This window comes from Nyctibius grandis, chromosome 31 (genome assembly GCF_013368605.1).
Source record: "Nyctibius grandis isolate bNycGra1 chromosome 31, bNycGra1.pri, whole genome shotgun sequence".
Taxonomy (NCBI): domain Eukaryota; kingdom Metazoa; phylum Chordata; class Aves; order Nyctibiiformes; family Nyctibiidae; genus Nyctibius; species Nyctibius grandis.
The window spans coordinates 5,712,658-5,727,247 of NC_090688.1; the positions used below are offsets into that span (position 1 = coordinate 5,712,658).

General features: G+C 52.4%; 2 protein-coding genes across 3 annotated transcripts; both read right to left on the reverse strand.

Moving 5' to 3' along the window:
* Positions 1-5,302: 5,302 nt before the first annotated feature.
* LOC137675064 (granzyme K-like) lies at positions 5,303-8,130 on the reverse strand. Its single transcript, XM_068420955.1, has 5 exons — positions 8,064-8,130; positions 7,805-7,952; positions 6,528-6,669; positions 6,160-6,381; positions 5,303-5,440 (listed from the first exon to the last, which is right to left on the reverse strand). Exons 1-5 carry the CDS (start codon positions 8,128-8,130, stop codon positions 5,303-5,305), a joined length of 717 nt encoding a protein of 238 aa, XP_068277056.1.
* A 3,085-nt stretch (positions 8,131-11,215) lies between these two features.
* LOC137674940 (mast cell protease 1A-like) lies at positions 11,216-13,301 on the reverse strand. 2 transcript variants are annotated; one of them, XM_068420758.1, is made up of 5 exons: positions 13,214-13,301; positions 12,972-13,116; positions 12,644-12,779; positions 12,069-12,320; positions 11,216-11,703 (listed from the first exon to the last, which is right to left on the reverse strand). In XM_068420758.1, exons 1-5 carry the CDS (start codon positions 13,275-13,277, stop codon positions 11,569-11,571), a joined length of 732 nt encoding a protein of 243 aa, XP_068276859.1. In that variant the 5' UTR covers positions 13,278-13,301; the 3' UTR covers positions 11,216-11,568. The 2 variants fall into 2 exon arrangements, with proteins under 2 accessions (XP_068276859.1, XP_068276858.1); XM_068420757.1 differs by having other exon boundaries at positions 12,644-12,841.
* Positions 13,302-14,590: the final 1,289 nt, after the last annotated feature.

The window sequence follows — 14,590 nt, forward strand, 5'->3', positions numbered from 1 at the left end:
ATACTGTACAAATAATTCTGAACTGAAGTGTGCACAGTGGCTGACTAGGGTTTTAAGATGTGGGGGTGCAATGGTGGCAGCTTGACTTAAAAATTTTACAGGAAATTTTGGAGTAGAATTGTTAAGTGAAGTTGTCAGTATTTGCTGCTGCCTTTTGTTGTAGTGTCAGCCCATTCCAGGCACATTTCTTGCAGGATATACCTTGCTACTAGGGGAAATACCGGTGCAACCAGACGTGCTTCCAGTCTTGTTTGTTAGCAACATGGACTCAAATATGACACACTGCTTAAATTTATCCCTTTAGGAGTCCAGAGATGGATGATTGTGAAAGATTTCACAAAGGGATTTTCTGGGATGGAGTTCCTAGAATTTAATTCTCCTTCCCCAGAGTTGTTCCCCAGGAATTTCAGGTTAAATGAGCTGAGAGTGGGTAGAGATGTCTAACTTCCTCTCTGTAGGGTTTCCTGTGTTTTCAGGAAGCTGCAAGCAAGGATGTTCTGCTCCCTTCTGTGTCGTTTAATGCACAGGTGGAGTTGCAGGTACTGGACAGCCTGAGATGCTGTGTTTCATCTTGAACCAGGGAGATCACTCCAGTCTGGTTGGCCATAATGCTGACAGGTATTTGTCATTGCTGTTCTCTAATTAAGGGTGAATGTACATTGCTTTTCTTAGTGTCTCCGTGTTCTCACCAGCTGGAAGCCCTGAAATAGTAGCTGAAAGAAGTGTGTTTGGTTTGTTGTTTTTTTTTCCTTCAGCTCCATGTGGGTCCTGTGTTGTGCCATTCTTTGCAAAGAGAGTATAATGTGCTCCGTTTAAATATACCATAGTGACAGATTCAGACTCTTCAAGGAAGAAGTTGAAGTCTTAAAACTAATGCAAGTATTCCCAGCTGACTGCGAGAGGGCCTTGTGTTTTGGCCGTTTGCAGCCTCCAGCCATGACAGGTGTGCACATTGCCTGTACTTGCTGCAGGTGAGCGGCACGGTGCTGTCTCTGAAGCACTGCAGCTTGTCGGGCATGTGTGCAGGAGGCTGGGCCCCTGTCTGTCTTGGCGTGGCCCAGGGAAAGAGGCAGCTGGGAGCAGCAGCCGACAGAACCATCCACGCAGCCTGCTCACAGTTGGTGTCTTTCCCAAGAGCCCCTCAAATATAGACTGAGTAAACTGTTCCCAGCAAGACAGTGAGCTCCTGGCCTCCACCTCAGCTGGCGGCAAGAGGCCCCCAACTCCTTTGTCCTGTGCAGGAGGTACCCCGTCCTGCAAGGAGAAGTCTTGGGAATGCAGGAGCGCCTGTGGCATGGAGCAGCCTGCTGCTCCTGGACAATTCCTGTCGCCTGCAGCCTGCTCCCAAGGGACTCTGCGGAAAAGAGGGCAGTCCGAACTGGGCTGTGGGCCAGGTGAGTGTTCTGGTAAGGTGTGCTTCTGGGTAACCTAGCTCCCAAGATGGGAGAAGGTGTGGCTCAGCAGGGACTACAAATGCAGCCTGGGGGCTGTTCTGCATGCCCAGTCAGGTGCTATTACCTGTTGTCCCTGGCCACTCCTATGCACTGCTCCCAGAATTGCTCCTCCCTTCGTCTCAGGTGTGTAATCTATAGCTCCTGGCCATGGAAATAAACGGTGTTTGTATGAAGCATCCAAAAGGCAGGTCTCTCCTGCTATGCTGGTTCGTATACTCGAACTAGAGTGGCTCAGACCTTCAATCTCTAATATTGCAAACAGCTGAGAGCTTCAATGAGGCTCTTTGCAAAGTAGAGGTGATGTAGCATGAGAACATCCTTGGAATTCTGGAAAGAATTTGTCAGCCTGATTAGAAAAGAAGTCTCGGCTCGATGTCAGCTTTGCAACACTTGGTTCAGAGCAGATTAAAGCTTTTATCGGCTCAGCCACGAGTTTACTTCCAGACTGCAATCTTATGCTTTGTTGAAAAAGGTTTTTTTGGAGGTAAGCTTTTTGGATCAATTCAGAAGTTGTTTAGAGAAAGAACATGTGCTGTTGCTAACCCAAGAGGGCACTGTGTGCACGTAAAACACAGCATAAATGTGCTCTCCTTGTGCAACATCATCATCCGCAGCAAAAATCACTGATAACTTTGTTCAGTTATAGCTTTTCCTCCCTGCCCTGCATTAGGCTTGGATAGACTATGAAATTTTGCCAGTGTCTCACCTGGAATCCCAGTCAAAACTAGTGTGTTTGGAAATCCAGGTGGGGTAAAAAAGCAAGTGGAGTTAGTGTTTTCATACTTGTTTGAAGACAAGCCTCAAAGTTATAGGTCTTGGAATGCCCTTTGGCATTCCAGATCAGCTGGTCTCTTGATGAGCAGATGCCCTCACCAATTAAGATTAATTCAATCAATCAGACTGATGTAGTTCAGGGTATGCCAATGAGCAGCAGGTTAACCCTGAGCACCTGCGATGGAGGGAGTGCCTGCGCTGCTGGGTCTGTGTCTTGCTCTCTGCAGCCCGCGGGGCAGGGTCTCGGTGCTGCTGGTTCTCGTGGGTGAGTAACCCCTCGCTGTGCACGGGGAGCCGAAAGCGCTGGCTCACGCGACGCGGAGGAGCTTCCTCGCCTCGTGGGCTGGGTGGCTCTGTTAGAGCCTGAGTCTGCAGATGCCAGGTTCTGTTCCCCTCCCCTCAGGGCAGAGGTGGTAGTGTGAGAGGTGTCAGGTGAGGAAGCAGGAAGCTGTTTTGTCTTTATGGTTGTTCTTTCTGAGCTGTGGGGGGGTTTGCTGTTTGTCTCTATCACTTGTGGACCCCCCAACCCAGGCCAGGGAAGGATGCGGTGTTTCTCAGAACATGAGGTTTTTCTCTGCGTGGCTTGTGGATGAGAGGTTGTGCAGGGCACGGGAAAGTGCAGCCTGGCAGGCTTCGCCGTTTTTGTAACCCGGACTTGATCGGCGCTTCTGTCACACAGGGCAGAACTGCAGCGGGAGACATACTCAAATTGTTTTTTTCCGGAGGATCTGTTGTTAACTTGAAAACCTAGTGGGACCTGGTAGAATGGGTTTTTCCTTGTCTCTTATTTTTTTCCATGAAATCCTAAGCACCTGATGAAATGTTTGTTCTCATTCTCATGCTAGGTCACTTGCCAAATCTCCAGATTAATTTCCTTCAGGTGTAATATTTTAAAGCTCTATTCTAGAAGAGGTGGGTCTTCATTTTTTTGCTTTAAACCACGAAATGTTGGAAGAAAATGTTTGCTGACTGTGAAGCCATGGTGGGAATGCGTGGTTCTTTTTGCTGCCAACTTCACTAAAAAGACCTGAATGACTCAATGTGTCTTGATGAACACGTGTGTGTGACAGAGGGTTTGTCAGGGTTTCCCTGACTGGCACCTGCCTGAGTCCAGCCGCAGCAAGATGCAGAGGGCTGGAGGGTGGAGCTTGCATTCTTTTTTCCAGTAAAACCAGGCACAAAAATCTCTTGAATCTTTGTGTGGGATTTTTTTTCCTGACACACCAAAATTGGGGTTGGCTCTGTGGGGTTTGTGCCTCAGTAACACAGAGCCTGGATGTTATCATAAGCTACAGGGGCTTGTGGGAAGAGAAGGGCGGTGCTATGGTTAAAGCATGGGCACAGGAGTAGTACTGCCAGTTCCATTTCCTTTATTGCTACAGATTGACTTTACCCTTTTATGGACTGGCAGAGATCTGAGATAAAATCGTGTATTGCAGTAGTGCCTTACAACCTAGGCACAAGACCTTGGTGTGCAAGGTGCTGCTGTCATCTTGCTTACAGTGAGGGTCAGCATTCTGGCTGTCCACATTGTCCGTGGCTTGAACCAGGACCAAAGCCTTTGCTCCTAAGCCAGCTGGTGCAGCTGACTTGTGTCCAGGCTTCTTGGGAATATTCCCTTCTGGAATGGACTGGTTGCATCCACATGGCACAGCAATAGGTTTAGATCTCTTCTGCACCCTGTGTTACCCATGGTCAGAAGACACACAGGGCTTTGACTTTGGTAATATTTTTTTTCTTCTGTCAGAATCTGCAAGAAAGAATGAAACGGTGGTGTTGTAGCCCTATAGGATGCTGTATTTATACTGTGACATCCGGTGGCTTGAATGTGTGCCTGCTTTGGGAGATGGTGTAGGGATGCATATGAAGGGGGGCAACTGAAGGCATGAAGCTTGCTGGACAACTCCAACACTGGCTACAGGCGGAGAAAGTCAAGTGTGGCGTTACCTGCCTCCACACTGTCTATCTGGGAACGTACTTGCAGCTTTGCGGAGGAACCTAGCCAGCTGTGTTGCTGGCTTTGCCGTGCTCTGCGGGCGGGCTGCCCTGTGATGAGAGGGGCTAATTCTGCCCCCACGCAACACCAGCGGGCACGCACTGCAAGAGCTCCCATAGCCCCGGGGACCCCTTGTGCTCAGTGCCCCCTCCCCTGAGTTCTTTCCTGCCCGCTCACACTGCAGCGTGTGGGGGGAAGACGACTGATTGCCATCTTTTTCAGTTTTGCCTGAGCACTCCACACTGGGGAGAGGAGGCCAAGAGGCTTCCCTTGCCCTGAAAACCAGGCTTGACACCTATTCTGGGGTTTAGGCGGGACAGAAAATGGAGGCCACTGGTCAGGATAGAAATTTCCTGCTTGGGATTCAGCTGTTTGAGCAGTGACTTTCTTCTGAGCTGTTCAGGACTGGAGCCAGCAGCCGAGAGAAATCCAAATCACAGAAGGAAAAAGGCTCTCAAATGCAGATGCAATTTATTTTATGTATTCTTACAACACTGGAGCTACAGCACGAGGGGAGAAAGGATGCAGCAGGTTTCAGAGGTAGGCGACAGCAGCAGCAGTAGTGAAGCAGGGGCTGGATGTGTCCTCCTTGGAGCTGGGGCAACCCTCTAACCCCAGGGCTTGGGCAAAGGAGACCCAGGCATCTGCTGTCACAAATGCAAGGGACAGGGAGGAGGCTGCTCTTTGGATCCCCCTGATCTAATTGAACTGCCTTCCCCAAAGGGCGGCAGACATCCCAACGGCTACTGTCACCTCACCCAGGGCTGTCCTGCTGCTTCCTTTCTAGAGCTGTAGACACGAGCATCTTGACAAAGGGGTGAATCAGAGCAGCAAAGTGTGGGAGCATGCACCGTGTACACAGGCACTGCCCAGCTTGCACAGGGAACAAACACAGCTGAGGTGCAATCTCTGCACCAAGTCCCCCACTGCCATAGTTTGGCTTTGCCAGAGAGAAGTCCTTGCCATGTCCATGAGGATCAGGGGAAGATGTTTCCCAGAGAGGAAGGAAGAAAAAGCAGGTGAGCGTGGGGCCCTGAGGTGTGAGCTTTCCAGGGCAGCAGCTGGAGGGAGAGTAGGGTCATGCTGACTTCATGATACTTTTGACCCAGTGAAGGTAAGGAGCAATGTGTGTGTAGAAACCAGGCCAATTGTTATGCCTATAGGAGAAGATGCCATAGGCTTTGTTGTTGCAGACGAGTGGATCCCCGGCATCACCCTGTATAACGGAGGAGGAGAGAGAGCAGTGTTGATTTACGTGAGGACCCCAGGAAAAGGGTGCGTTTGCAAAGAACAAGGAGGCTGCAAATATCAGGACAGAGCTTCCCCAGGAGAAGCTTGGACTTGCAATGGATGTGGATAGCTCTGGGTACAAAAGGGACCATTGGCAGTTTTGTCTGGGACCCAGCGCGGGACCCAGCACAACTACAGCTGGGCAAGTGCCGAAGCTTAAAGTATCGCTTCATTTCTGCCCTCCTGCTGGCTGCAGAGCACTACAAAATGCACTCAGACCAGCTATGAGATTTAGGGCAAACCCCTCTTTGGCCAAGCTCTTGTCCTGTTGTGCTGTTGCAGACTCCTAGGTCCTCTGCTGTGGAAAGACAAGGATCCCCTTATCCCTTCTGCTTCGCCCAGGGCTGAGCACAAGCATGATGCCTGCAGCCAGCAGGAACACAGCTGATCCTCTGAGGTTCTGATCCTTGGAGATTAAGACCCAGGGCACCTCTTGTGCCAGGACAGCAAGAGAGAAGGATGCTGGTGAGGAAGCATGGACTGATGGGTGGCAGGGGGAGCGGGGAGTGAGGGGACAACAAGAAGCAATTTTAGTACCTTTTCAGTGAAGATTTTTAGCCCAGATCAGGTTTGTGCCCAGCACATGGCTGAAACCTCCCCCAAAGCCTTCTACTCCCTAAGTCAGAGACTGACCTTTTCAGGTACCCCAGCAGATCCACTGAGGCCACAAATCAAGTTGTCAGCAAGTCCAGGGTAGTGGCTGAGGCAGTCCCTTTGATTGATGATGGTGACGGTGGCTTCGCGTAACGTGGTAGCAGGTGTTTTGTAGCCCCAGCCGGCTATGCTGCACTCAGTCCTTCCAGGGAGTTTTGATTTTTCAAAGGATATGGTCCCAACGTAGCTGTTGCTGGTGGCATTGCCTTTCAGCTGAGCAAGGGGACATAAAACACAGAAATAAGTGCTTGGTCTGTAAATGCTCTGTGATGGAGGCTCTCCCCTCCCGCTCCAGGGTTACAGCTCAGCCCTGCACGTCGGGCAGACAGGCCATGCAGGTGCTCCAGACAGGTAGTTACCTTCAGCAAGAGGATGTCATTTCCCTTCTTAGGACTTATGAAATCTGGGTGGCAGTGATACTCCTGGACTTCGAATGTTTGCCAGCTTTCCTCTCTCCTCTGGATTGTGTGGGCTCCAAGGATGACAGTCAGTGGTTTATGACTGGTAAAATCAAGCACAGTCTGTCATCAGCTTTCTCCTGTCTTCCCTGGTGACACTGAGGCACATCTATCTCCCAGTGGCATGGCCAGGAGAGATGGGCTGGGCTTTAAAGAAGAGTAGTGGGAGCAAGGAGCTCTGCCAGAGCATCTACCCAGACAAGAGGCAGAGCAAGTTCCCGTCTGATAGACTGGAGCCCTGCAAGGGCTACTTTACCTCTGTATCTCGAGCTGAGCAGGTTTGGTTCAATGCTGCTGCTGTGTACTAGGATATGTGGACTATTGGTCCAGGCTTCGTAGACCCATGGAAGTACATGGCACCAAGGAGGGATTTCTAAATCAGGACCCTGCTCTGGGCTAACATACCTTTAGTGGCCTCCACACTGTCTGCAGAAGGGGCTGCCTTAGAAAAATTGGGAGGGACCCTGGGTATGGGTAGGCATCCCTCTCAATCTAGCAGGTGGGACTCGGGCATCTGGACTCCCGGGTTCTGCTGATCCTCCTTTCTGCTGCTCAGATGTGCGGACTGGCCCAGAGCCTGGGTTACTGGCACCAGGGCAGAGCTGTCAGCCCCGAGGAGTGTAGTAGCTACACCCAGAGTCACGTGCATCTAGAAAAGCCCTCTTGCCTGTCCATGCCACAGTTTCTCCAGCTGGAGGGATGGAAGAGAGCTGGGCAAGCAGCTTGCTCATAAGAGATTAATTCTGATAACAGTCTTGGAGGTCTTTGGTGGTGGACAGGGCAAAGCCTAACACCAGCCAGCCCTGCTATGCCAGCAGGTCAGTGACAGCAAGGGAAGAAGCTGGTCTGATTTCTCATTGTTGATGTCTGGGAAGCATAAAATTAGTCATGGAGGGGGAATAAAAAAATAAAGGTAAGTATCTGAACATGGGCTGGGGAGGGACGTGAGGGAGGATGGGTCGAGGGAGAGCTGCAGACATACCCCCGCTCTTTCGATGCTAGCCCCCACAGCCTCGCCCTGTCCCAGCAGTGCAGCCTGCACTAGGGAAAGAGTTTGGCCACAGCCATGAAGGAAGTGACTCAAACTGTTAGACCTCCGTCTAGGAGATGTTACCTGGATCATGGCAGTGAGACACTCTGGTTGCGCCAGGTGCTGTATGAACATAGCAAAAACTTACATGAAGCACTGAGCCGCTGTCATCACCCAGTTTGGGGCCACTAGGAAGCCTCCGCAGAAATGGTTGTTCTTTCCTTGCAGATAGGCCACGTAGGGTGTGGAGTGGGTCTTGGCTTCACCTCCTCCCTCCATCTGATTCCAGGAATAATCTGCAATGGATGGGATTGAGGATGAGGGGATCAGAGGATGTGGCACAGGACGTGCTGTCTGGGACTCTTCCTTCCCCAGCCCTCTCCTTGCCTCCAGGCCTCTCTACTTACTGGCTTTAGCAGGGGGCCATGTCAGCAGCAGGAGGGAGAGCAGGAGTTTCTGCAGGTGCTTCGTCATAGCGTTCTTGGCTTCAGTGGATCCCTTGCAGGTGAGGCTGCAGCTGGGGTCTCTTCCTGCTCCCAGCAAGGTTTTATAGCCTTGAGGCTAGACTCCAGGAAACCACAGAAGTCAGACTCATCTGATTAATCTATCTGCAAATTGCATGCCTCAGCGATCTGAGAGGGGAATTCAGTCAGCCTTAGCCTTGGGCATCAACCCACCTTCATCTTGGGCCTGATCTGGGGTATCTGTTGTCCTTCTAAACTCAGAGCCAATTTTAACCCAGTGCCTTTGAGCTGGAAGCTGTAGGGAGCATACCCACTCTCATCCCTTTGCCTGCCAGTGTGCTTTTCCCATGCAGCTTGTATTTGTTGCGCACTTGCAAACCCTTTTGATTTTTATCATGAGCCCTGCAAGAACAAGATTTCTTTCACTCAATGTACCAGTTCCAAAGACCGTGCAGTGGCGGTTGAGGACCCTCGTGCTCTTTGTCAGTAGGTGTGGTCCTGGCTAATATAGCAAAATTGGTGTGAGTGCATTTTTAACACCACACTGGTCATGGCTATGTGAGGGGTAGAAGTTGTGATGGCAGCTTCATGGGCATGGCCCACAGCAGCATGACTGCTGCCATTGCCATGAGGTCTCTGTTCTGCAGCAGCTGCTGACTTAGGGCTCTGCTTCATACAGCAAAAGACACCATTTTAAGTGTTTCTTTCCAGATGTAACTGTTCAGTGTTAAATTGGAGAGTTTGCTGTCTCTTACCAACCAGCGTGAGAAGAGACAGGAGGACACTTCCTTGACCCTGGTCAGGGGCTCACTTTCCCTCTGATGCGCTGAGGGTGGATGGAGACAGGGATGCAGGTTTGGGATTCTGCCCCTTCACTGGCTAGAGATAACCCGATAACATGTCTCCCTGAAGCTGGTCTTGTTCCTCCGGGAAGGGTCATGTCCAAGCATGTCACAGCCAGGGCTGCTCCCACCCTGTCAGGCAGTGATTTTTAAATGCCAAACAAGTGCCAGGTGCCTTTCAGCAGTGCATGGTGGGGATCTGTCTTCCCTGGACTGGGCCCTGTGGCAGGTGCACCTCCTCCTCCAGCCCATGGCCAGAGGGACCGTGCTGGAGGAAGAGCTGGTGGCGAATCACTGGACACACTCCCCCCAACTCCGGCCCCCAGGATGTCCCCTTGCCTCCCTGCTGGCACCAGTGCACAGGCTCCAGAGAAAGGTGGAAGATGGGCATGTCTGTGCACTCGCCCCAGCAGCGGTTCCTTCCTTCGGCTGTGACGAAATGGGGCTGATACGTCCTTGCTGCCATCACCAACTGCTGGTAAATTTGCTTTCCTATCTGCCCCCAATGCCACAGGGCAAAACCCACTTTTAAGCTAGAAGCTGCCATTTTCGTGCAAAGACTGCAGCAGCTGGAGCTTTGAGGAAAACCCTGACGTGACAAAGGTTTGTATTACACAGATAAGCAGTTGCAGCCTTTTCACTCGCCGATTTCCCAGCTGATAGCAGCTGTTAGCAGAAGCCCAAACCATGGACCTCTCTGTTTCCCCAGGGTGGCATGGGTGCTGAAAGCAAGGGTGACGTAGTTTCCCTTTGTCCCAGGCAAGAACAGGGAGAACATAAAGCAGACATCCAGGGCCAGACTGCAGGCCATCTCCTCCCTCTGACAGAGGTGGCTAGTGGGAGCCTCGGAAAGACTATGAGAACAGGGCAAGCATCCCGTTCCCTTGAATTGGACGTAGTTTCTGTATGTTTAAAATTCCCCACTGGGTTTCTCCGCTGCAAACCAGTCCGGTCTCCTCTTGAACTTGCAGAGACATCTGTCATCCTGCACCAGAGAGTTCTGCAGCTCAGTTATTTACCAATGCACTGTCTCTGCCCCTTGTCGCCTCCTCCAGGAGTGTCTAGCACTCTCCTATCTGTCTATGAGAGAAGCTAGCTGGAACAAAGGAGACTAGGGCTCAGAGTTTAGGCAGTTTGCTTTACTCCCAGTGCAGGCCATGGAAGGAGGGCCTGGTGCAAGTTATTCAGACTAGTGCAGGGGCTGTCTGAAAACGGTGCTAGAGCATCCTTTGTGGGGAGGAGAAGCTTGCCTCTGAGCATTGCCTGGCTGAGGGGAGAGTTGTAAGCCCTTTTGGTTTTGTGCTACTGCTAGAACAGTCTCTGCTCATGCTGTACTGCTGGGGCTGGGCTTGCCTTCCTGCTAACAGCTAGGAAATCTGAGAGGGACAAAAACATGCCAACAAGCTCCAAGGCAAACAGCTCCCAGCTAGGACTCGCCCTTTCTTTCTCCAGGGAAAGAGTCAGGTACTCCTGCTATAGTTGGCATGGGAGGAAAGGAGGAAGTGTCATGGGGTCAGGCGCTTTTGTGAACCCAGGTCCTTTATCAACCCTTTCACTACAATCCTTTCAGAGACTGTATCAACGTCTCTACCCAGGACATCATATTGCTGCTCAGGAGATGGAGGACTGTGGCTGCTGGAGGATGGCAGAGGCAAAGACTGAAAGCACTGGTGTGCAACAACTGGGACTTTGAGTATGTATCCTCTCTGGGATCCTAAAGCCCCATCCCTGGGATCTCAGCCGCCCCCTGCCCTATGCCCAAGGAGGGGCAGAAACAGCACAGTCCACAAGAAGTCCAGCTCCCTTCACCTGCTGGAACCTCTTACAGCTAAGACAGCTGTCTTGGCTGCCCTATGTGCTAGGGTGCAACATCACACAGGCATGAGGTCCCTGCAGAGGGGACAGTCTTTACTTTGCAGGGAATGGCAACTTTTTACCCCGGGTACCTGCTGACACACCACCTCCTGGCTGTCAGCTGCTCCCAGGCAGGCAGTGACGTTGCTGAAGTTGGTGAATGGAGTGTATGCACATCACCTTTCCCAGACCATTTCTACCTGGGCAGTTTCTGTTCCTGCAACACATTCATCCCCATGACCCCAGGAAGGGCAACTGTAGCTCTTGTCCTCCCAGTCTGCCAGCAATTCAGTGGATACAGAGCTATGACTGCCTCTGGCCCACCAGGTTGGCCTCTCACTTTCACCAGCTAGACCCTTCTCCCTGAGCAAGGTACGAGAAAGAAGACATACACTGGGAAATGCAACTCTGAGTTTACTGTGGGTGTTTTAAGTGCAGCAAGGTTCAAGCAGGGACAGGGTTATCTCTGAAGGAAACAGGGTCCATGTAGCACAGTCTCTTTCTGGTGCCATCTGCGATGATCTCTGTTTCTGCCAGGGTAACTTAACATGGCCCTGAACTGGCTGCCTGACATGGGCAGGGAATGGGACAGCCAGCAGCCTCAGAACAGAAAGAAGGGGACCCTTGTGTGCACTGATCAGGTCACTCAAGTTCCCAAGGAGAGAGGGGGGGAGTCAAGCTTCAGCAGGGGCAGGAAGGAAACCAGTGCAGTCTCCAGGGCCACACCAATGCTGGAGTGAGTGCAAGTCCTGCTACTTCTTCAGGGTTCTTTTGATCCAGCGCAGGTAGTTGGAGATGCGGGTGTAGACCCCAGGTGGGGTGTCGTACCCGAAGGAAACGATGCCTTGTGCCACCTTATTGCATACCAGGGGCCCACCAGAATCTCCCTGAGGACAGAGGAGAGACTGGTTTTAGAGGCCTCTTCCCTGTGGGAATAAGTTTCACCTTGGTCCCTCCCCACCAGGCACTGCCAGCAGGGCTGTGTCTCTGCTCTGCATCCGTGGCTCTGCTCCTGCCCCACATGCCCACTGAGCTGGAGGAGCTGTCCAGAGAGGGCGAGTTGGGGCTCTACCCCTGGGACTGCGTGGGGACCGTGGTGTCAGGGTGTCCAGAGAGCTAGTCCACATGGGAGCTACAAATCAAACACTTGTCACCTCTCCTGGGAAACAGCTAAGTCCATGCCAGCAGCCCCTGCTACCAGAGAGCCCGCCCTGCCCCACAGCCAAGACCCCAGCCCATTGGCAGCCCATACCTGGCTGGAATCCCTGAGCTCGTGGAAGCTGCCGGCACAGACCATGCCAGTGTTGAGATGTGGATAGAAGTGGATGCATTTCCTGCGACTGTAGATGGAGACTTTGGTTTCAAAGAGCTTGTTGGTCGTCTGGTCATCATCGATCAGGCCCCACCCGGCTATGCTGCACTTGGTGCCTGTGGGGAGGTCGCTGCTGGTCTTGGGCAGTGGAATGGTCTTGACGTAGTCATTGAGAGTGGCCTTCGCGGTCAGCTGAGAGAAAGCAAGGATTTTGGAGAAGGCTATGAGCAGAACAGCTGAAGGACACTTCGTGGGCAGAAGTAGGGGAGGTCTAGCAGGACACACAGCACGGCAAGCTCTGGTGAGCTGCTGCGAATAGGGCATGTGGCTTCAAGCCCTGCCCATGGTTCCCTCCCAGGTCCCTCCCGTTCCTGCCTGCCTCCAGCACTCATGGGCAGAAGCAGCTGATGGTTTGCAGAAGGAGGTAACAGCAAGAATGTGCTCTGCCCAGACCCTGCTAGACCCACAGCCCCATTCTACCCTCCAACCTACTACCTGCTGCAGGACTGCCTTGCCTTGAGCAGCATGATGTCATTAGACACGGTGTTGGGGTCATATGCAGGGTGCTGGTAGTATCCGAGAACTCCCCGGATCTGCTGGGTCGTTTCTGGTTCGTGGATGTTGTGAGCTCCCAGGATGACTGTGGCATTCCTGGCCGTGGCAGCAGAGGAGAGAAAGGCGAAAACAGGTTGGGTCTCACCTGTGTCCTTCCCCTTTTGCACGCAGGTGGAGAGAGCTGCTCAGCATAGGAGGAAGAGGAACCCACTCCAAAATTACTCCAGTGATGGACTTCACAGGTTAGGGGAAGAAGAAGGGGATAAAGCCCCTGTACGAAGTACTCACCCCATGCAGTGTGCAGCTGTCATCACCCAGCCAGGGGCCACCAGGAAGCCTCCACAGGCTGATGTCCCTATCTTCAGGTATGCCATGTAAGGGTGGGAGTGGGGCTGAGCCTCGTGGCCCCCCACAATCAGAGCCCGTAGAGCACCTGCAAGATACCCCACCGCAGGATGAGCCGGTGGCTGCTGAGGCCAGAGCCCAGACCAGCAGCCTCACTCGCAGCAGCTTGCAGCACCCCAGCTTACTGGCATTGGCCCATGGGCAGGAAAGCAGGAGCAGCAGGGCCAGCAGTGGCTGCGGCTGGCACATCTCTTCCCACAGCTGGACACTCCTTCCAAGATTTGTGGAAGTCTGAGTCTCCTAGTGCCCAAGGGCTGGTTTTATACCCTGGGACCAGCTGTACCCGGCAGCCAGGAAACCATGTGTGATGGCCTGATTGTGCTAATCAGAGCAGTGCAGCATCCCTGCAGGTCTATCTGCATCTCTGCTGCCCCGGCCTGCTGACATGCCCCATGTGCACTGAGGCTGTGATTGATGAGTGATAGAGCAGGACAAAAAGGCCAGGGCAGAGAGAGCATAGTGTGCCACAGTCCCAAAGCCTCAGGGATGCTGACCAGGAGAGGTGTCCTAGGGTATTTTTGAGGTGTGATTTAGCATTTTGCCCACAGTTTGCCTTCAGGACAAATCACATCCACCTGTTTCGAAGCATGGTGTCTTTGAGCTCTGGCAATCAGGCTATCTCATACTGTACCTTCCGTAGCTCATGCCACTTGCTCCTGGGGGCGGTCAGGTCACGTCGTGCTCTGCTGGCAAGCGCAATGACTGCAGATGCTCTTTCCCCTCTATGGTTTCCCTTCTCCAGCTGGTCTGGCCACTGGCAAATTTGTTCAAATGGGGCCAGGGGAACCCTTCATCTACCCTGCTCCGGATTCTCTGCTCTCTCCCTTTCCTGACCTGAAAGTGCCTACAAACCAGGCTGCAATTGCTGTCTTCACCTTGCCCCTAGCGAACTGTGATTTGGTTAAATGCTAAACTGAGCACCAATCCTGCTACACTTGTCCCTTCCTGGCCTTGTGGTTCTGAACAGAAACCACCATTGGGCTGCCCCAGGTGACCCTGTTTCAAAGGGATGACCAAATCTTTGTGTCAAGGGCACGGACCTGGGGTTCAGGACACCCGCGTTCTTCCTATTCCTGGCTCTCACACCGCCTTAGCTGGTGTTTCTCCACTCTTTCCTTCTGATCTTTGGGACTCCAATTGCCTGTGTCCTGTGATGGCAGCTGAGACTGTCTTTTATATGAAGAGCTGCCTGACTCTCAGGCTGTAAGCTCAGAGGGAGCTGTGCCGTACGGACCTGTGTTGTTTAAAGTTGTCCTTCTTGTTTGCACTCCCTAGTCCTTATCTACCTTAATTTTTCCCACTGCCAGGATGTCCCAGTTTGCTGCACTGTTTCTCGCTCCCTGGGACTTGCCTGGGCAGTTGTGTGCCCACAGCAAAGCGTCCGGTCCTTTCCCTTGCTTTGCCCCATCAGCACCAGTCTGGCGTAGGGGCAAACCAGCAGGCAGTTGCCAGGCCACAGCCACTGCTCATCGCCAGAGGCTGTGCTTATGTGACAAGAGGGA